Genomic DNA, 22694 nt, shown 5'->3' on the forward strand with positions numbered 1-22694 from the left:
AAGGTAGTTAGGGAGGAAGGAGGAAGGTCTACTGATACCTAGAGCCTAGACAAATAAGTCGCAGTACATGCGCTTGATGTGCTATTACCAAAGGAGTTAGACCTACATGAGCAATAAAGAGGTCTAAGATACGTGAGCCGAAAGCGGTAAAGTCAGTGGAGAAAAAGCTAAATGTAAGAAGCTTCGTGCCTATCCAGCTGGATGAGAGAGAGATGGAATTCCGCGCGCGAACCCCCAGCTAACCGAGACCGGAGGGACAGGACGGGATTTCACCTTTTGCTTTATTAATTTTGGCATTGCTTGAGATTTTATTTTTTAAAAAAATCACAGGTAATGTATTCTTGTTAAAAACAACAACAACAACAAAACAAAACAAGCATTTTCAAGTTCATGGCCTCGGCGGCAGGCGTCCCTTCCGTTTCTGGGGCGCGAAATTGCAACCACGTGCTCCGCCGCGGGAGGCCGGAGACCGAGACGCGGGATCCTAGAGCGGCCCGGAAGTGCTCCCGCCCCGAGCGCCCCGCGCGGCCGGCGGCCTCCTCGCCGCGGCGCATTGTTCCGGCGGGCGCGCTCCCGCCGGCGCCTCGCCCGGCTCTCGGCTTCTGGCCGCGTTCGGTTCTCGTGAGTCGGCGCTGGGACGGCTGGGCGGGCGCGCGTGGCGGGGAGCGGGCCGTGGAAGGGGAGCCTTCCCCGCAGAGGGCGCGTCGTCCGGCTTGGGGACACGTCGCGCGGGCAGCGTCTGGGAGGACCGCGGGGCTGGAGGGCCGCCCCCTGCAGTAGCGGCCGCAGGTCTGACTGCGCAGGAGACGCCTGGAGTCGGACCGCCTCGGGGACGCGGAGGGTAAGCACAGAGCAGAAGGTTCAGGCCCTCGGCTTTCGGTTCTGAGAGCGGGTTACGCGGCTGTGAGCGGACTGGCTTTTGGGTGCAGATCCTGGAGCCCTGGCGCGCGCTCTCCCGGGGACTCCCTGTCCCGTTCCCACCCCTGTCCCCAGGTGCCCATTCCCTGTCCCCTAGCTGCACCATCCTGGAGCCCTGGCGCGCGCACTCCCGGGGACTCCCTATCCGGTTCCCACCCCCGTGCCCAGGGCCCACTCCCTGCGTGTCCACCACAGCGCCTGTCCAGCGGGAATTCAGCTTCGGGGCTGCCCTTGCTGACATTGTGCAGATCCACAGGCTTCCTGGGTCGCAAGCACTACCTGGGCTTCTGTGGGTTCTTAGGACTGTCCTCACAAAGAACTTGACCTTAGGCAACGTACTTAACGTCCCCTGACCTCCCTTTCCTATCTCCTGAGATAGCGGTTGTTAATGAAACTTCAGAGGGCCGTGTGAGCATTAACCGCGGTCTGGTATTGAAAGCATGAGTCCCATGCAAGTAAGTTCATTCATTGATCAAAGACAAGAATACTTCGTCTAATTGCACTTTTACATAAGGAGTGAGCTTTTTAACCATTCCGAGTGAACTGTTTGGCCCCTGATTTCTCCATGAGCATTCTCCGTTGCTGTTTCTTCACTTTGAGAGACTGAGATTGAAAGAAGATAAGAAATTGGCTGAAGATCACACAATTAGTAAATGTTAGAGCCAGAATAAAACCCAGTTCTGAGTGACTTGAAAGTGCACGCTTTTTGCACATTACAGTCTTATATTCCCCATTCTTCCCATCCTTTTGTCCCCAAGTGACTTTACTTTCAGTAAAGAGCCCTGGGACCTGTAACGGTTGCTTGTATAGTCAGGGCCCATCATTAGTTATTGCCATTTTTCTAGGTAAACGGTGGTTTTTACTGCTTAGGAGGGAAACTTCAAAGGTGTTTCTAAAACATAGCTCCAGCTGGAGGGTGCTTTTTAAATTCAAGGACAAGATGAATACAGACTCGAAGGAGGTTTTCCCCTTGGATGGGCAAGCTCCTGAAGTTTGGGAAGAACTTCTGACAGTGAAAGTGGAGATGGAAAGTCGTGTCCGAACGCAGGAGTCCAGGCTGAAACCTAGTACTCTTCTGGGGAGGGAAATTTTCCGAAGGCGCTTTCGACAGCTGTGCTACCAGGAGACCCCGGGACCCAGGGAGGCCCTCACCCGACTCCAGGAACTCTGCCGCCAGTGGTTGAGGCCACATGTGAGCACGAAGGAGCAGATCTTGGAGCTGCTGGTGCTGGAGCAGTTCCTGACCATCCTGCCCGAGGAGCTGCAGGCCTGGGTGCGGGAGCACAGCCCAGAGAGTGGGGAAGAGCTGTGATTTTGCTGGAGGATCTGGAGAGAGAGCTCGATGAGCCACAACATGAGGTAGGAAGGGAGATCGGCCAAGAAAAAGTATATGTGCATGACCCTTGAATCTGTTGTTTTGTATCCCCTTGACTAACTCTAACCCTGCTTCCTGGTACTTTCCAGGAAGTCAGATCTCATCTCTTTGTTCCTAGGTCGTAGCCGACACACAGGGGCAAGAAGTCCTCTCTGAAGAAGTGCCTCTGGGGGCACCAACTTCACTGAGCCTCCAGTCCCAGGCTGAGGAGCCCCAGCTCACCTGTGACACTGCTCAGCAGCCCCACACTGTTGGAGAGAAAGGTGAGGGACAGGATTTTTCTGGTGCTGAGCAGCTCTCCTCCCCACCCCACCCTCAGCCAAAACAAATAAGAAGCCCAGACCCAAGGAACCAGGTGATCAGAAGTTCCTTTGCCAGGTAAAGCAATACTTCATGTTTCTGGTGCACAGTGCACTCACTGTGTCCCTTACCTCACGCTCAGGCTCCCCCGCCCAGTCCCATCCTGGAGGCTCTCTGGTCTCCTGGCACATGGCAGCTCAGGGAGGCCTCCAGGAATCACTGTGGGGAAAAGCTTTAGAGAATCGCTGTATAGACAGGGTCAGTTCCTGGCTTTGCCTCTGGAAGCTACTTGTACGTGGGCGGGTCACTTAACCATCTGCTCTCAGTTCCCTCATCTCCAGAGTGGGGTTGATCATAGCATCGCCTTAGTCTGCTTGGGCGCTCGTCATAGACTAGCACACACCGAGGGGCTTACACAGCAGACATTTATCTTCTCACAGTTCTGGAGGCTGATGTCCAAGATCATGGTGCCTGCAGGCAGGCTGTTGGTGAGACCTGTCTTGGTTTGTTCTCACAGGTGCCTGTCTCTGGGCATGTGTCTCTTGGGGTGGGGGAGGGGGGAAGTGAGGGAGTGAGAGAGGGAGAGAGCGGGAGGGAGAGAAAGCTCTGGTGTTTCTCCCCCTTTTAAGGACATCAATCCTGTTGGATTAGGGCCCTGAATTACCAGAATTGCTTTCCTAAAAGCCCCTAGCTCTAAATACAGTCGGGGGCTTCATCACGTGACTGGGCGGAAGAAAGCTGACACAACTGTCAAGCAGGTGCACACCACAGAAGGGGGTTGTAGTACTGAATGCGACCAGCTGACCGAAGGCACTTGGCAGGCTGTCCTTCTGGCTGCCCTTGCCAGTCTGACTGGCGCTGCGGGGGCATGCAGTAAGCACGCTCCGTGGCTGGCGGACTGGATGCGGGAGTCCAGTGGAACCAGCCTCCTCCGCTCCCTGGCGGGGCACATCGTGGTGGGTGTCGTCCTGGGCACATGGGGCCGAGCCGGCTGCCTTCCCGTCCTGGCCGTCCCCGCCGCAGTTTCCGTCTGATTTCTCACACCGGACGTCGTCACCTCTTACTGAGGCTTGGCCGTCCAATGATCCAGTGGTGCATCTGCTGGTTCCGTTTTCCCGCCATCCCTGTGCAGAGCAAAGCCCTGCTTCCCTTGTTGCGCTGCCTCCCGCCCGTTTATTTCGTCTGCCCTAGCGGCCGTATGGTTATCCCGGATTTCTGCCATTTGGAACATATCTCTTGACTTAAAAAGATATTTTTGAGTGACTTCTTTTACTCAGCAGAGCTTCCTTTGGCTCCTCTGAACTCATCCGATTGAAAGTCCTTTGGGTTCTGGGCACCTGGGTGGCTCAGTCCGTTAAGTGTCCATTCTTGATTTCTCCTCAGGTCATGATCTCAGGGCTCCATACTCCATGGGGAGTCTGCTGGAGATTTTCTCTCCCTCTGACCCTTCCCACACTTGTGCCCTCTCTCATATATATAAAATAAATATGTCTTTAAAAAAAATGCTTTGGGGGGCGCCTGGGTGGCTCAGTGGGTTAAGCCACTCGTAATAGACTAGCACACACCGAGGGGCTTACACAGCAGACATTTATCTTCTCACAGATAAATGACCTTCTCACAGATAAATGACCTTCGGCTCAGGTCATGATCTCAGGGTCCTGGGATCGAGTCCCGCATCGGGCTCTCTGCTCAGCAGGGAGCCTGCTTCCTTCTCTCTCTCTCTCTGCCTGCCTCTCAGTGTACTTGTAATTTCTCTCTGTCAAATAAATAAATAAAATCTTTAAAAAAAAATGCTTTGGTTTCATTTTCCTCCTTCATGAACATCTTTGTCGTCTGTTCTTTTGTTTCTTCCTCATCTCCCCGTGAACTTGTGCTTTTTATTTTCCAGCCATCTTTTCCTTTCTTCTGCCTTCTGAATGGCATCTAGAACCTTACTGGGAGCCCCTTTTTTCAGGAAGCCCATCTGAGCAAGTCCTTCCTCCTGTCTGTCCATCACTCCCTCCCTCCATCCAGTCATCCATTAAGCATTTTCTGTGGCTGCAGGAGAGTGTCCTGAGGGCATCTACAAATCAGAGTTCTCTTACAGGACTAACATTGCAAGTCTGTGTCTTCAGGAAACGAAATGCCAGTTTTGCAAAGCAACACAGTGTTTGAGATCAAAAGGACTGAATCCAAGTTCCAGCTCTTCATTTTTTTTTTTTTAAACTAAGCAACATGTAAGGTTACTTTGTATCATTGAATTTGAGTTCCTTTTAGAACTGTTGATGGTAAAAACAAATCCAAATAATATAGCAGTTTATATAGTAAAACATGAAAGCTCTCCAAATTTTATTCCCCAGGACTAACCACTCTTGTCAAATTGCTGTGTATTTTCCAGACTTTCTCTGCATACATGCAGAGTCTGTCATGCTATGTGTTTACCTTTTATTTGCTATTCACTTCTTTCAGGAGGTGAGGTAATAATCTCAGGGGGTTTTGTGGTGTGTTAGTTTGAAAACAGTTGCAACGGTGCTTTATGAGTCACAGGAGGCTGCGTATATGGTAATAGGTGATAAGTGTCTTTGTTTTTATATTCTATGCAGTTCTCTTGTACATTTCAAATGTAAGTGTGAAGGCAGAAGGGCAGTACTGATCCCACTCGTGGCCCTACTTCTCTGCAGATGCGTTTCTGTTTTCCAGACCTTTTGTCATCCCCCAGCCAAAAGGAGCAGGAGGACACGGTCTAGCAACAGAGGAGTCCGCAGAGACTCCTGTTTGGGTTTGTGAGGGTCAGTAGTCAGATGTGGGAGAAAGAGCTGGATGTTTTGGTAAAAAGAGGAGGGATGGAGGCTGATCTTGGGCTCTCTGGTTTGCAAGGAAGAAATATGTGGGTGCACAGGCTCCTTGAGAGCTTCCCAGGAGTAAGCTGAAACCAGCCCCTCCTGTTGGGGGCAGGGAGAGACCAAAGACAGCGGCAGGTGATGGTTTGAATAAGCAAAGGAGGCTTACATGGGAGGCTCTTCTGGGTAAGGGCAGTGTGAGTAGCTCTCCACACCCATCGTAAAAGTTTCAGCAGAGTCCTTATCTGGCTTCAGTCTTGTGTACTATCCAGATGGTGTTGTCTTCTTGTCACTGTCACTGGCCTTGGGGCGTCTCCTGAAAGTGGGGCAGTCAGGTAGAACTCACATTCCAGGACAGAGGTGAGGAGCTTCCAGTGGTCGGGGTCCAGCTCACAGGTCACTTGGCAGTCATGTCTTCCTGACGGCTTCCCCCAACAGTCCTACCTGCAGAGCCCAAGACATCCTGAGGATACCACAGGGCTGTTCCAGGGTGTTTGGACAGTATGGGTCTGTCTCCATTCTTGCCTTCAACTCCTCCAGGTCTGCTGGGGTTGGCTGGACGATATCCAGGAGGGGCCGGTTCTATCAGGAGTGTTTGCTGCAGGTGCCTGTCCCTGGGCCGTCATTTGAGGCCATAGTAGTAGGATTGGTTTAATGCTTTCTTTTATTCGTTCAACAAATATTTATTGAAAACTGCCTGTGTCACCCATGATTCAAGGAACAAAACAGAAAGATCCTGCTGTCGTGGAGATTAGATTGTGGCAAGGCGGAGACAAACAGGGAGGTGATGCAGGGTGTTAGAGGGTGGCAAGCTGTGGCATGTGGCAGAAGGAAACAGGGGAGGGAGACTGTGAGTGTGGTGCGTGGCGAGCTGATTGCAGTAGTAGGGAGCAGTAAGGAAATGGGATCTGAGTGAAAACTTGAAGGAACAAGGGAGGGAGACTTGCTGCCATCTGAGCAGAGCCAGTGAAGGCCCTGTGTGGGGAACACCCTGGGGTGGTGCTGATTTCACGCTTGTCAAGTACTCCTGACACCCCTGGAATGGTGGGATTGAATACTTGTCCCATAAAGGAATGCATAAGTACAGGGGTGACTTCCCTTGGTCACTGTGAGGCTCCCCACTTCAAAAGGGGGGAGGGCTTTTTTTTTTTTTTAAGATTTATTTACCTGTTTTTTAGAGAGAGTGTGTGCGAATGGGGGTAGGGGTAGAGGGACAGAGAGAATCTCAAGCAGATTCCGTGCTGAGCCCGGAGCCTGATCCAGGGCTCATTCCCAGGCTCATGATCTGAGCTGACTGAGCCACCAGATGCCCCATGGTGAGGGAGTTCTAAGGGAGAACTAAGCAAAGCCACCCTGGTCTTGACCCACCCCTCCCCATGAAGTCATAGAAAGAATTCTCTCCAGGCCCAGGCCAAGTAAGGTTGGACTTAGCCACATTTTGCCAAGGAGGCCAGAGTTCTTATTACCTGGAGGAAGGTGTTACCACACTGACCCTGCTGTTTTTTAAGGCTTTATTTATTTGACAGAGAGAGACACACACACAGCGAGAGAGGGAACACGCAGGGGGAGTGGGAGAGGGAGAAGCAGGCTTCCTGCGGAGTAGGGAGCCCATTGGGGGGTTTGAAATCAAGACCCCAGGGATCACAACCTGAGCCCAAGGCAGACACTTAGGACTGAACCATCCAGGAGCCCCAGCCCTGCTGTTTCTAACCTCCTCTCTGCTCTGCGATGTGGGGCCACGTCAGGTTCGGAGCCACCTGTCCTTTTGTGCCACGGTGACCGTCCCATAGACTCGGGAAACAAATGACATTTGCCTGGTCTCCTCTCTTTCAGATGCAATGACCAAGGCTGAGGACAGAGAGCTGGTGCTGAGAAAAGACTGTCCCAAGACAGTGGCGTCCCATGGGGAAATGTTTTACGGACAGACTTTGGAGGAATCCCCCCAGGATCCCCAGCATGGAGAACCCAGTGACCCTGCGGGTTGGGCAGCGGGGCGCCGGGGCGGCCTCCGAGCGGAGCGAGGGCACAAGTGTGACGCGTGTGGGAAGAGCTTCGCCCAGAGTGCAGGCCTTGTGCGCCATCGGAGGATCCACGCCGGGGAGAGGCCGTATGAGTGTAAGGAGTGCGGGAAGACCTTCAGTCGGAGCTCGGGTCTCTTCAACCGCCGCGGGATCCACAACGTCCAGAAGCGGTGCCGCTGCGCGGAGTGCGGCAAGGCCTCCAGCCAGAGCGCGGGTCTCAGCCAGCACCAGCGGACCCACCGGGCCGAGGGGCCCCATCAGTGCGGCCAGTGCGGGAAGAGCTACGGTCGGAGCCACACGGGCGAGCGGCCTCACCGGTGCACCCAGTGCGGGAAGAGCTTCAACCGCCGCTGCAACCTCAGCCGCCATCACAGGACGCACGCGGCGGCCGCCCGTCTAGTCGTCGCTGGCAGCGGGCCTTCCCGATCGCGGGCCGTGCTCGCGTGCCGCTGCGTTTCCAGCAAGTACTGGCCTGCGGGCTGCGCACACCCGAAGCGGGAGGTGCGGTGTCTGGAGCTGCTGCTTTCCCTCGGGCTCCTTCACGCGCTCCCGGGCCGCCCTGCCCGCCCCGCCCCGTAGGTCCCGGCTTCGAGAGCGCGGCCGGACCCTCCGGGGCGCGTGCTAAGTCGCGCGGCCGGGCCCCAGCGCTCAGGGTCTGTGTGGGTCGGAGCTCCTGGCGAGCGCGCGGAGCTCTGCTGACGGGCTGCGGTAAACGGGCCGCGGCGTCCCCGTCACATGTCCCCGCCCGCGCGGGTCGCCGCTGCCTCCGGTTCCGGGAGCGCCGCCCTCGGGTCAGCGGCGCCGTCCTCGCCCGCCGGCCAGCGCGAGAGACGCGCGGAGTCGCCTTGGCGCCTGGACTTCGGCCTTGGACCCGTGTGAGCTCACGGAAGACCGAGTTCCCATGCGCTGTCCGTGCCGCCCCCGCGTGTTCCGCTAGAGCCGGCCTCGGGCTTCACTGTCTGGCGTTTACGGGGCCGCCCGGCTTCCCGGGGCCGCCCGGCTGTGTCCGCGGAGCGCGACCACCCGACAGGCCCTCGTGCTTGCCCCTCACGTCCCCGCTTTGCAGGCCGTCTGTGTCCCGAGTCCAAGGCCGCCCGCGGAGTTGGGTCACCAGCCACAGAAGGTGCTTTATTTATTTTCTAAAATGTTTTATTTGACCTGAGCCGAAGGCAGCTGCTTAACCGATTGAGCCAGCCAGGTTCCCGACACCCCTTCTTGAACCGAGTCCGCCTCCTTTTTCTCCTTTCTCTACTGAGTGGGTGGCCCAGAAGTCGTCACTCCTGGTGGCCAAGGGAGGGGAGCACCGGCTGGGCGCGGGGCAGGGCGCAGGACCACGGACAGCTCTCACCCTGCTCCAAGAGGCGACATTATTACTAAATTTGAATATGATCTATAATAAGGCAAAAAGAGGGTTGGACAGCAGTGAGAGACCGCCCAAGTTAAAATGCTTGTGGGACTTTTTCTTTTACCTCCATTAAAAAAAAAAAAAAAGTATATTATAGACTGCTGTCATGTGGGCTTTAGAAATAAATTAATACTTGCATCAGGGCAGCAGAGAGAAAAAAGTAAGTTAATATTAAAAAGTGAAGATGTGTCCTGAGTAGAACTCTTTGTTTTCCTTGAACTGAGCATTTAGTTCACATGTAACATAAATTTGCCCTGCAACAGTCTTTCTACCAAATTGGTGTAGGAGCTCTCCCCTCCCAGCGTCCCCCAACACACACTGAAGCCCCATCCCCCTGCCCCCCCCCCACCTGGTGGGCTGGTGCTGGCCAAGGCAGGAGGTTCACATGGCAGCCAGGTATCCCACAGTCCTGGGGACTGGGAGGTATGCTTCAGGGCACCAGCTCAGCCTTAGGTGACTGTACCTTCCTTTGTGCTCACGGCACCTCTCTTGTGTGCCTGGGGGAGGGAGGGGGAGAGAGAGAGTCAGACAGACAAACTGAAGCTCAGAGACAGAGAGAGGCAGACAGAGACAAAGACAGAGAGCAAGCTTCTTAAAAGGGCACTAATCCCACCCTTATGACTTCATCTGACCCTAATTACCTCCCAAAGGCCCCATGTCCAAATACCATCACATTGTGGAGTTAATTTTAACATATGTGTATAAGAGGGGGACACACAAATATTCAGTCCATAACACAGCCCCACTGCCTCCAGTGGCTGCTCTTAACACCTCACGTTTCTTAGCTCTGCCTGAGAACTAAACATACCTGTATGTTTATATAATCCTGTTACTGTGAATAAGGAGTTTTATTTCCTCCTTTGCTCTTTTCTCTAATTGTGATGCACGAGCCAGTCTCTCCAGTACAGTGTGGAGCAGGAGTCATACTATTAGTCATCCTTATCTTATTCCTAATTTTGAATGGATGTATCTAATGATTTGGCGAAAAATAATATTTTCTTTGTGTTTTTCTTTCTTTTTTTTAAAGAAAAGATTTTATTTTTTATTTTTTAAATATTTTATTTATTTATTTGCCAGAGAGAGAGAGAGAGGGAGCCCAGGGAGGCAGAGTGGCAGCAGAGGCAGAGGGAGAAGCAGGCTCGATCCCAGGACGCTGGGATCATGACCTGAGCCAAAGGCATCCACTTAACCAACTGAGCCACCCAGACGTCCCTGTGTTTCTGATAAATATCCTCATAACATTAAGAATATTCCCTCCTCATTTGTAAGAATTCTTTATCATGAAAAATTTCTTTTAGAGAATATTAGCCTAGTGTCTCTTTCCCATCCTCTACTTCTATTTTTTTAATTTTTTAAAGATTTTGTTTATTTATTTGCCAGAGAGAGAGAGAGAGCACAGGGAGGCAGAGTGGCAGGCAGAGGCAGAGAGAGAAGCAGGCTCCCCGATGAGCAAGGAGTCAGATGCAGGACTCAATTCCAGGACCCTGGGATCATGACCTGAGTCGAAGGCAGAGGCTTTAACCCACTGAGCCACCCAGGCATCCCCCATCCTCTATTTTTAAATAAAATTATTTCCTTTTTGGAAATAAGGAGAGCCTGTGTACAGAATTGGGTTAATTATAATTCTTGGTATGATTCATCACATACACTCATCATTGGTCCATGAATACCATGCTTTTGATTTATTAGTTTGATAGTTAGGTAGTTAATTCAGTATCTAGCACTCATTAATGTGTCATTATTAACACAAACAGAAGATCTTGAAAAACACCTGTATGGCCAATCAGTCGGCATCCCTCATCTTTGTCACTCACATTTCCCAGTTAAAGGACATTATCTTGAATCCTGATTTTATAATTTCTTGCTTTCCAATTTATATACTTTTATTGCATAGATTTGCATTCCTAAGAACTTGAATTTTTAATTGATTTTAATGACTATAAAACTTCCTATTTAAAAAAATTTTTATTTATTTATTTGGCAGAGAAAGACACAGCAAAAGAGGGGACATAAACAGGGGAAGTGGGAGAGGCAAAAGCAGGCTCCCCACTGAGCAGGGAGCCGGGAACCTGATGCAGGGCCTGATACCAGGACCCTGGATCATGACCTGAGTTGAAAGCAGATGCTTAACAACTGAGCCACCCAGATGCTCCAGCTCTTTATAAAATTTCTTATGTTTAATTTTGTTTTTTAACTCATCAATTTAATCCAATTTTTTATTATGATTATCAGTTTATTGCTACCACCCAATTTTGCCTTTCCTTTTTCCATGATCTTTCTTTAATGTTTTCTCTGTTCCTGTTTTATGTTGGTTAATTTATATTTTCTTCTCTTTCTCCCATTTACATGTTTGAAAATTATGTATTTTTAGTCTTTCTTTTTCCTGATGACACATAAAATTTCAGTATGCCCACCTGATTTATGAGATTATGAAACTAATGTCTGTGTGTGCCCTTCTCTGTGGTATTGCACGAAACCTGAATGCCTCCCAGGAGCTGCAGCTGTTGGCAAGTATTTTAGTTACACTTGACCTCAAGTTGACCTTGTCATTACAATTATTATTACTGGGTTTTTATAATCAGTGACTAATTAGATTTTCACATTATGTGTTCTAACACATTGGTTTTACTCACTGAGGCTCTCTTGAAGATTTGGCCATGGCAAGTTCCCCTAGGCTTTGTGTGAACATCTTTTCAATTACTCTCTCCCTTGAGTGTTGGTTTCCATGTATTTGCAGTGAAGGAGCCCTCCTGAACTGTCTGCTTGGAACGCTGACACTTCTTTTCTTTCGACACTTTGAAGTGCTTCTTCCAACTTGAGATTTAGGTCTTCCATCAATTCCTGCAACTCTCAGTCAGTCAGCCTCTCCCTCAGAGTTCTCTTGGCTCTCCTGTTACTCGTGGGACTGGGCTTTCTCACGCTGTCGGCCGGTCTCTTACTCCCACTGTGTTTTGCTGATCTTCATCTCTCTCTGATCTATGTCTTCAGATCAGCCTTACAGTTTACTTATTCTCCATGAGCTATGTTTAGTATGTTGTTTATTTCACGTACATTTTCATCTCAATGCCCATGTATTTCATTTCCTAATGTTTAATTTGATTTTTTCAAATCAGTCTGCTCTTCTCACTTTATATGTTATTTTTCCATTTATGGCTTCTAGGGGTCTGAAAAATAGTTAAATGTTCTAAATGCATCTTACCATTTCCTTCAGATCATTGTGTATCTGAAGCTCTTAGTGAGCTAACTCTGCTGCTCATTTCTGCAGACTTTTTCCAGGGTAAATGCTTACTCCTGTGGTCCATTATTTTCTGCCACTGCTCATTCTCAAGACAGATTATTTTGTTTATCTGTGGAAGTGCCCTGTGTTCTTGGGCTTGGAAGTGTCACTATGGGGTTGTGTTTTTTTTTTTTTTAAGATTTTGTTTATTTATTTATTTGAGAGAGAGAGAGAAAACGAGCAAGGGGAGGGGAGAGGCAGAAGGAGAGGGAGAAGCAGAACCCCCATGGAGCAGGGAGCCTGATGGGGGCTTGATCCCAGGACCCCGAGATCATGATCTGAGCCATGAGCCAAAGGCAGAGGCTTTAGGAACTGAGCCACCCAGGTACCCCGTTTGTTGTGGTTTTAACATATATCTACAAATTCCCTTACACTCCCTCCTTCCAAATGCAGAGTCTAATTCCATTCTCCTTGAGTGTCAGCTGAATTTATCCTCTGGTTCAGAGATTCCTTCCTCGTCTGTGCCCAGTTTTCTAGGGAGCCCATTAAAGGCACTCTTCAGTTTTGTTACAGCGCTTTTCATGTCTAGTGCTACTTTTTTTGGTTCTTTTTTGGTTCTTTGGTTTTTTGGCTGCTTTTTTTGGTTCAGATTTCCATCTGCTGACATTGCCGGTGCACTTTCTTGCACACTGTCTGCTTTCTCTGTTAGATCCCTGAGAACATTTTTCACAGTTATTTTAAATTTATGGTCTGATAATTTCAGCATTCCTGCCATGTGTCGTTCTGATGCTTGTGCCATGTTTTCAAATTGTGTTTTTTATCTTTTGTTATGTCTTGTCCTTTTTCTCTTGAGAGCCAGACAAGATGTACTAAGTAGAAGGAAGTGCTTTAAAATAGCCTTTAGCAATGTGGTGGCAAGGTGTGGGAAGCAGTCTATTATTATTTTATATTATTATTATTAATTAATCTATTTATTTGTCTTAGCACGTGCATGGGCAGGGTGGGAGAGAGTTGGGGGGAGGGGCAAAGAGAATCCCAAGCAGATTCTACAGATTCTACAGCCAGCACAGAGCCCAAGTTGGAGCACAATCCCATGACCCTGAGAGCATGACCTGAGTCGAATCAAGAGTCGACCACTTAACCAACTGAGCCACCCAGGTGCCCCAAAAGTATTCTCTTACTAAAAACAAGACAGGGATGCCTGGGTGGCTCAGTTTTTTAAGCATCTCCCTTAGGCTCTGGTCATGATTTCAGGGTCCTGGGATTAAGCCCCATGTGGGTCTCCCTACACAGCAGGGAATCTGCATCTCCCTCTACCTGATCCTCCCCCTGCTTGTGCTTTCTCTCTCAAATAAATAAATAAAATCTTAAAAAAAAATAAGACAGCTGGCCCCAGATGCAGTCACCTATGCTAAGCCTCACATCATCAAACTGAGATGTAACTTAAATACCATTTTGGCTCTCCTCGAACTAGAATCATAAGTAAACCAGTCGATCAGGAATCAGCTGGTCAGGGCTAGCTAGGGAATGTGCCTGGTAGGTGCCTGTTGCCGCTACAGGAACGTGTCCCGGGAATGACCAACCCACTTTTTCTGCCCAGAGTAGCTTCCTTGTCCCCAGACCCTCTGCATTTAATCTTCCGGTTTGCATGGCTCCTCTCCCTCTGATATACGGGGTGCTGCCCGATTCATGAATTGCTGAATAAAGCCAGTAAGATCTTTAAAATTTACTCAGTTGAATTTTGCTCTCAGTGAATCTTTGTGTCTGGACTGAACTTCACAAGTGTTCCTTAGTGTCCTCGCGTCTTCAGTGGGACGTGGTGGCTGAGACCGGTGATTCCGGTGATTCCCTTCTCTCACAAGGAAGGCTAGAGCCGGCTGAATTGGAGATTTGTCTTCCCCCAGGTCAGGGAGGATCGGATGGCTCCCCAGCAGGTTAGGCTTGGGTTAACTAGTCTCCCCTGAAGGCAGCTTTTTAAAAAAGAACAGGATGCTCTGGCGTACCTAAAACTGGTTCCCTTTTTCCTCTCCTCCAGCTGGAAGCACAAGGGCGTTTTTCTCTGCTGTTTCCTGTGGAAACCTGGTCAAGCTCCTGGAGGTAAGTATTGAGGGGGCCGCCCTGGGACTGGCGCTCCCTGGCCTGTCCCCCCCCCCGCCCCCGGCGTTTTTATAAACTCTCAGAGTTGCCCACACGGAGCCTCCGGCCGTGCCTCCATTCGTGTTCGGGCTTTCCTGCCCTTGCTTGGTGGGGCACAGTCACTACTCTTGAGGGTCTGCTTCCCACACCTTCCGTCCCTGGATTCAACGGTCTCTCCAGTCATGGGTCCGCAGTTTGCCATGTCCGCCCCTCTCTCCTGCATCCTGAAGAGTTACTGATTTCTCAGTGTTCGGGACAGACTGGTAACTTGCTCGCTCCTCACACGCAGAACCAGGAACCCAACACTGTGGGAGCTGACTTGTCACTTCTCCCAGCCAGACTGGGGAGTGGGCTGTGACACGTGAGGCTAGATCATAGATCATGGAAGAACGGGGCGTCCAGCTGCCTCACAGGTCGTTCCGGAGAGAGCGAGCTGCCATGCCATCGCTCTCAGTGAGCTGGGGTGGGGGGGGGCACGGGTGCAGACCCCGAGAGAACTGAGGCCTCCCGTGGGCCGGCCATGCTAGCGAACCCTGTTGGGAGGAAGTCCTCCGGCCCTGGTCCAGGACAACAGCAGCCTTGGCTGAGCCTTGACTGGAACCTCGTGGAAGACCCTAGGCTAGAACTACCTACTTCCTGTATTCCTGAGTTCCTGAGCTACAGGAATTGTGAAAGATAATAAATATCATTTCAAGCTACTGAGTTTTGAAGTAATATGTTACACAGACATAGGTAGGGACACCTTGGCTCAGTCGGTAAGCATCTGCTTTCAGATCAGGTCATGATCCTGGGGTCTTGGGATCCACTCCCACATTGGGCTTCCTGCTCAGCGGGGAGTCTGCTTCTCCCTCTCTCTGCCCTTCCCCACCACTCATGCTTTCTCTCTCTCTCAAATAAATATAAGATCTTTAAGAAAGAGAAATAGCTAGCTCAGTACACCGCCTTACTGATGACCTGTGTCCAGGCACAGGATTGCTGAAGGTTTCTTTAGGGCCATTTCACAACCTTGCACAGTACCTGCAGGTTCCCTCCTCGCTTCTGGTGCCAGGAAATTCCCTGTTCTTTCTTTGGAGCTCAGCTGTTACATTTTCATTTGTTATACTTTATTATTTACTTGTACCAGTTGGCCATGCTAACATAGGATTTTCTGTAAAATTACAAATTACTAAAATTAACTTCAGAAAGGTCAGGAAATTTAAAGAGACTACATATTTCTTAGAATCAGGTTTCATTAAATATGATAAAACAGTCCAAGTAATAGTGGCTTAAATAAAACTTCATTTTTCTTTTTTATAAAAGAAGTATAGGGGCACCTGGGTGGCTCAGTGGGTTAAAGCCTCTGCCTTAAGCTCAGGTCATGATCCCAGGGTCCTGGGATCGAGCCCCACATCGGGCTCTCTGCTCAGCAGGGAGCCTGCTTCCTACTCCCTCTCTCTCTGCCTGCCTCTCTGCCTACTTGTGATCTCTATCTGTCAAATAAAATAAATAAAATCTTTAAAAAAAAAAGAAGTATAGAGACAGTTTAGGACAGATATGGCAGTTCCATTGTGTCATATAGGGAGATACACGCACACGCACACACACACACACACATACACGTTATTTCCAGGGCTATAGTCTTATACATTTCTGTTAAACCGTTGTGGTGTCTGCTGACATTTCTCAAGATCAACTTAAGATCCAGTGAGGCTGCTAGATCTCCAGCAGTCACATCTACAGTATAAGAGTAAAGGGATAAGAAAAGCAGAATGAAAGAATTCTAGTCCTAGCTGAGCCAACTCCCTGTAGGCCCTTCGCTGAGAGCCCCACAGCACTTCCACAGGTGCCCCATTGACTGGAACGTAGTCTCAAGGCCACCGCCAGCTGCTTGGGAGGCTGCAAAACATTGTCCTGTATTCCAGTTAGAATCAGGATTATGGCTCTGAAGAGGAAAAGGAAAATGAATGTTGGGTAGACAGTGAGAAATCTCTGCTACAGACGGAGAAGAAACAGAAAAATTGTCAAAGTTCTAGTCCTAAGACAGCACCAGGTTCAGTGAATTTCACAGTAAAACCTATAAAAACTTTTCTGGAGCATAGAGAAAAGAGGAAATTATTCCAAGTAGGGTTTTCCCCCCTAGTTTTGTTGAGAAATAATTGACATACATTACTGTATACATTTAAGCCAAGTTCTTTTATAAAGTAAATATTACATCAATATTAAGAGCTGTCAAAACTAGCATAGAGAAAACTAACCAAACTTATTTATAAATATTAATTCAAAAATCTCACATAAATACTAGCCCAAAAGGTCCATAACACATAGCACAGGAAGGATGGACTATGACTGATAAACATTTAATACCCATTATTAAGCTAGGAATAAATCATTAAAAATTAAATCTTAAAGATAACTTCTGAATTGGCATCATGAGGGGCTTCTTGGACCAATTCAGAGTGAAATAGTCTTTTTTTTTAATATTTTATTTACTTATTTGACAGACAGAGATCACAAGTAGGCAGAGAGGCAGGCAGAGAGAGAAGAGGAAAGCAGGCTCCCCGCTGAGCAGCGAGCCCGATGTGAGGCCCGATCCCAGGACCCTGAGATCATGACCTGAGCCGAAGGCAGAGGCTTAACCCACTGAGCCACCCAGGTGCCCCCAGAGTGAAACAGTCTTAACTGGTGAACACTACCACATATAATCTCTGGAAATTGTCCTAAGAGCAAACAGCAAATAAGGAAACATTTGTTCAAGAAAATCTACTAAATTTTGGTACGAACACAATCTGTAGCACTTGTGCCATGAGCTACTTCCTGTCCTATCCACATCCGCACTGAATCAGCATGAGGGAAGCTCCAGTCTGGGTGGGTATGTCCAACAAGATGGGGCTCCCAGTTCCCCAGGCTCAAGCAAAGCCTAAGGTACCCCCCAAGAGGCACAAGGCACCAACATTTTTTAAATCCCTCCAAAGCTCTCTTTTTCAGAGACTAAATTCCGGGCAAGAATGACCAGGAAGTCAAGAGCTCCTCCCTGCACCCAGCCCCTGCTCATAGGGCAGAGGCTCCACTTTGGGGATGGCCAGCTAAGAAAACTGGAGCCCCAAAAGCCCTCACCCAAGCTCACTCATAGGGCAGAGGTTCTGCGCTGGGAAGACTAGAGGCTACTGCCCGGCCCAGAACCGTAATCATAATGCGGAAGTGTCACTGAGAGAAGTAGGTAACTGTCCCTGTCCTCAGCTCTGAAGCAGTGACCCATATTTCGCCCTGGTGAAGGGGTGGTCGAAGAGCAGAGTGCTTCGAGGCTCTCCCCAATGGAACTGGCTATACCTGGAACAGATTATGGGAAAGATCAAGCCTAAAGGTACTCTCTGAAACAGTGCAGGCAATTTAAAGGAAGCTAATGACCCCGTGAAAGCTGAGTAACAAATCTTGGGCTGGCTAGTTTACCAAGGAGAGCCAGGGAAAAAGACAAGAGTCTTCCTGGGGTCAGAAAGAAACCTCTACATATTGCCCCCCAAAACTATCCTTGCCATACTCTTAATTGCAGAGGGATTTAAATTTAATTGTATCATACTTGAATATTGTATGGCATAAGGTATTGCTGAAAACAGTAGAGAAATCAGCCACCGATTAATGATGCCTGACTGCTGGATGTGATACCAACAGAGACAGGTTCCTAAACAAAGGGCCTGGGGAGAGAGCTGTTCTAAACCATGCTCTTACCATACCCCAGTGTGTATATTTACACCACAATTTCTTACCCTCTTATCCATCCATGAACACTTGTTTCCATATCTTGCTATCGTAAATAATGCTGCAGTGAATGTGACGTGCATATATCTTTTTGAGTAGTGTTTTGTTTTTGTTTTTGTTTGTTGTTTATTTTGTTGGTGGTGGTTGTTTTGATAAATAGAAGTGGAATTGTTGCATCATAGGGTAGTTCAATTTTAATTTTTTGTGGAACCTCCATACTGTTTCCGTGGCTGCACCAAATTTATGTTCCCACAAACTGTGCACGAGGATTCCCTTTTCTCCACATCCTTGCCAACATTTGTTATTTCTTGTGTCTTTTTTTATAAGATCCATTCTAACAGGTGTGAGGAGATATCCTGTTATGGTTTTGATTTGCATTTCCCTGATGACTAATAATGTAGAGCATCTTTTCATGTGTCTGTTGGCCATCTGTAGGTCTCCTTTGGAAAAATGTCTATTCGGATCTTTTGCCCATTTTTTAGTAAGTTGGATTGTTCGTTGTTTGTTTTGCTTTGCTATTGAGTAGTATGAATTCCTTATGTATTTCAGATATTAGACATTTATCAGATAATGTGATTTGCAAATATATTTTTCCATTCCATAGGTTGCCTTTTCATTTTGTTGATGGTTTCCTTTAGTGTGCAGAAGCTTTTTAGTTTGATGCAAATCCACTTGTTTATTTTGGCTTTTGTTTTTGGTGTCAGATTTTAAAAATCACTGCCAAGACCTATACCAAAGAGCTTACTGCCTATGTTTTCTTTTAGGAATTTTGTTTCAGGTCCTACATTCAAGTCTAATCCATTTTGAGTTGACTTTTGTAAGTGGCAAAAGATAGTGGTCCAGATTCATTATTTTGCATGTGACTGTCCAATTTTCCCAACACCATTTACCTAAGAGACTGTCCTTTTCCCATTGTATATTCTTGGCTCCTTTGTCGTAAATTAATTGACCATATATGGATGGGCTTATTTCTGGGATGTCTATTTTGTTTCATTGATCTGTGTGCCTGTTTTTATGCCAATGCCATACTCTTAATTACAATAATTGTGTAATATTGTTTGAAATCAGGGAATATGATGACTCCAGCTTTGTTCTTTTTCAAGACTGTTTTGGCTACTCTTTTAGGGTCTTTTATGGTTCCATACAAATTTTTTTAATTGTTTGTTCTATTTCTGTGAAAAATGCCATTAGAATTACATTTTTCAATCTAAATAAGGAGAATTCTTTCAGATGAAAAAAACCCTATATTTGAAAGGACAAATCGACACTGATCCTGAGGGAAAGAATGAAGGGTGAATGTGCCACCATGGCATGCTGAATCCATGCTTCCATTTCCCATCCAAGGCAAAAGCTTCCCAAATCTTTGGAATTTTAATAGGAATTTCATTGAATCTGTAGATTGCTTCAGGAAGTATGGACATTTTAACAATATTAATCCTTCTAGTTCATGAACATTGACTGTCTTTCCATTTATTTGTCTTCCTTTTCTTTCATTAATGTTCTTATAATTTTCAATATATGGATCTGTTACTCCTTAGTTAAATTTATTTCTGGGCATGTAAATCTTTTTGGTGTAATTGTAAGTGGGATTATTTTCTTAATTTCATTGATAATTCATTATTAGTATAGAGGAACAACAAATTTTTGTGTATTGATGTTGTATCCTATAATTTTTCTGAATTCATTTAGTGGCTTGAACTGTGTATGTGTCTAGCATATCCTTTTCAAAAGATTTTATTTATTTATTTTTCTGAGAGAGAGCACAAGGCAGGAGGAGAAGCAGGCTCCCTGCCACGCGAGGAGCCCAATGCAGGACTTGGTCCCAGGACCCTGGGATCTATCCTGAGTCAAAGCCAGATGCTTAACTAACTGAGCCACCCAGGTGTTCCACATTTTCCATATATAATATCATGTCATCTGCAAATATGACAGTTTCACTTCCTCCTTACCAATTTGGGTACCTTTTTATTTCTTTTTCTTGCCTAATTGCTCTGGCTAGGACTTTCAATACTGTGTTGAATAAAAGGGGTGAGTGGGCAGCCATCTGTTCCTGATCTTAGAAGGAAAGTTTTCAACTTTTCACTTTTGATGTTAGCTGTGGGCTTGTCATATATGGCCTTCATTATGTTATATTCCTTCTATACCCCCCTTGTTGAGAGTTTTTATCATAAGTGATGTTAACTTTTATCAAATACATTTTCTCCATCTATTGAGATGATCATACAATCTTTCTCCTTCATTTTGTTAATGTGGTGTATCACATTGACTGATTTGCGGAAGTCGAACCATCTTGGCATCCCTGGAATAAATGCCACTTGATCATGTGTATGATTATTTTACTGTATTGTTGAATGTTGATAATATTTTGAGGATTTTTGCATCTATATTCAATAGGACGATTGGCCTGTAATATTCTTTTCTTGTGTCATCCTTGTCTGATTTTGATACCAGGGTAATGATGGCCTCATAAAAGGAGTGTGAAATTCCTTCCTCTTATCTTTTTTATAAAAATTTGAAAAAGATCAATATTCTTTGAATATTTGGTAGAATTCTGTAGTGAAGCTGTCTAGTCTTGGGACTTTTTTGTTGCTGTTTGGACATTTTGCTTATTGATTAAATCTCCTTCCTAGTTAACGGTTTTGTTCAGATTATTTTTTTTACCTTGAATTTTTTTATTTTTTATAAACATATAATATATTTTTATCCCCAGGGATACAGGTCTGTGAATCGCCAGATTTACACATTTCACAGCACTCACCAAAGCACATACCCTCCCCAATGTCCATAACCAAACCCGCCTTCTCCCAACACCCCTCCCCCCAACAACCCTCAGTTTGTTTTGTGAGATTAAGAGTCACTTATGGTTTGTCTCCCTCCCAATCCCATCTTGTTTCATTTATTCTTCTCCTACCCACTTAAGCCCCCATGTTGCATCACCACTTCCTCATATCAGGGAGATCATATGATAGTTGTCTTTCTCTGCTTGACTTATTTCGCTAAGCATGATACGCTCTAGTTCCATCCATGTTGTCGCAAATGGCAAGATTTCATTTTTTTTGATGGCTGCAGAATATTCCATTGTGTATATATACCACATCTTCTTGATCCATTCATCTGTTGATGGACATCTAGGTTCTTTCCATAGTTTGGCTATTGTGGACATTGCTGCTATAAACATTCGGGTGCATGTGCCCATTTGGATCACTACATTTGTATCTTTAGGGTAAATACGCAGTACTGCAATTGCTGGGTCATAGGGCAGTTCTATTTTCAACATTTTGAGGAACCTCCATGCTGTTTTCCAGAGTGGCTGCACCAGCTTGCATTCCCACCAACAGTGTAGGAGGGTTCCCCTTTCTCCGCATCCTCGCCAGCATCTGTCATTTCCTGACTTATTGATTTTAGCCATTCTGATTGGCCTGAGGTGATATCTCATTGTGGTTTTGATTTGTATTTCCCTGATGCCGAGTGATATGGAGCACTTTTTCATGTGTCTTTTGGCCATCTGGATGTCTTCTTTGCAGAAATGTCTGTTCATGTCCTCTGCCCATTTCTTGATTGGATTATTTGTTCTTTGGGTGTTGAGTTTGCTAAGTTCTTTATAGATTTTGGACACTAGCCCTTTATCTGATATGTCGTTTGCAAATATCTTCTCCCATTCTGTCAGTTGTCTTTTGATTTTGTTAACTGTTTCCTTTGCTGTGCAAAAGCTTTTGATCTTGATGAAATCCCAATAGTTCATTTTTGCCCTTGCTTCCCTTGCCTTTGGCGTTGTTCCTAGGAAGATGTTGCTGCGGCTGAGGTCGAAGAGGTTGCTGCCTGTGTTCTCCTCAAGGATTTTGATGGATTCCTTTCGCACATTGAGGTCCTTCATCCATTTTGAGTCTATTTTTGTGTGTGGTGTAAGGAAATGGTCCAATTTCATTTTTCTGCATTTTTCCCAACACCATTTATTAAAGAGGCCGTCTTTTTTCCATTAGACATTCTTTCCTGCTTTGTCGAAGATTAGTTGACCAGAGTTGAGGGTCTATTTCTGGGCTCTCTATTCTGTTCCATTGATCTATGTGTCTGTTTTTGTGTCAGTACCATGCTGTCTTGATGGTGACAGCTTTGTAATAGAGCTTGAAGTCCGGAATAGTGATGCCACCAACTTTGGCTTTCTTTTTCAATAACCCTTTGGCTATTCGAGGTCTTTTCTGGTTCCATATAAATTTTAGAATTATTTGTTCCATTTCTTTGAAAAAGATGGATGGTACTTTGATAGGAATTGCATTAAATGTGTAGATTGCTTTAGGTAGCATAGACATTTTCACAATATTTATTCTTCCAATCCAGGAGCATGGAACATTTTTCCATTTCTTTGTGTCTTCCTCAATTTCTTTCACGAGTACTTTATAGTTTTCTGAGTATAAATTCTTCGCCTCTTTGATTAGGTTTATTCCTAGGTATCTTATGTTTGGGGTGCAATTGTAAATGGGATTGACTCCTTAATTTCTCTTTCCTCTGTCTTGTTGTTGATGTAGAGAAATGCAACTGATTTCTGTGCATTGATTTTATATCCTGATACTTTACTGAATTCCTGTACAAGTTCTAGCAGTTTTGGAGTGGAGTCTTTTGGGTCTTCCACATATAGTATCATATCATCTGCGAAGAGTGATAGTTTGACTTCTTCTTTGCCGATTTGGATGCCTTTAGTTTCCTTTTGTTGTCTGATTGCTGAGGCTAGGACCTCTAGTACTATGTTGAATAGCAGTGGTGATAATGAACATCC

At 46.8% G+C, this 22694-nt stretch overlaps 1 protein-coding gene across 1 annotated transcript in view; it reads left to right on the plus strand.

Annotated features, from left to right (window-relative positions):
• The first annotated feature begins 1057 nt into the window (after positions 1–1057).
• The window catches only part of ZSCAN9 (zinc finger and SCAN domain containing 9), a 31029-nt gene continuing 9392 nt past the window's right edge, over positions 1058–22694 (plus strand). Inside the window, 5 exon segments of the mRNA XM_082731597.1 lie at positions 1058–2222; positions 2225–2277; positions 2412–2556; positions 7246–8556; positions 14091–14152. Coding sequence (XP_082587723.1) covers positions 1859–2222; positions 2225–2277; positions 2412–2556; positions 7246–8012 — 1329 coding nt within the window. The 5' untranslated portion in view covers positions 1058–1858 and the 3' untranslated portion in view covers positions 8013–8556; positions 14091–14152.

Source organism: Mustela nivalis (assembly GCF_964662115.1).
Source record: "Mustela nivalis genome assembly, chromosome: 5".
NCBI lineage: Eukaryota > Metazoa > Chordata > Mammalia > Carnivora > Mustelidae > Mustela > Mustela nivalis.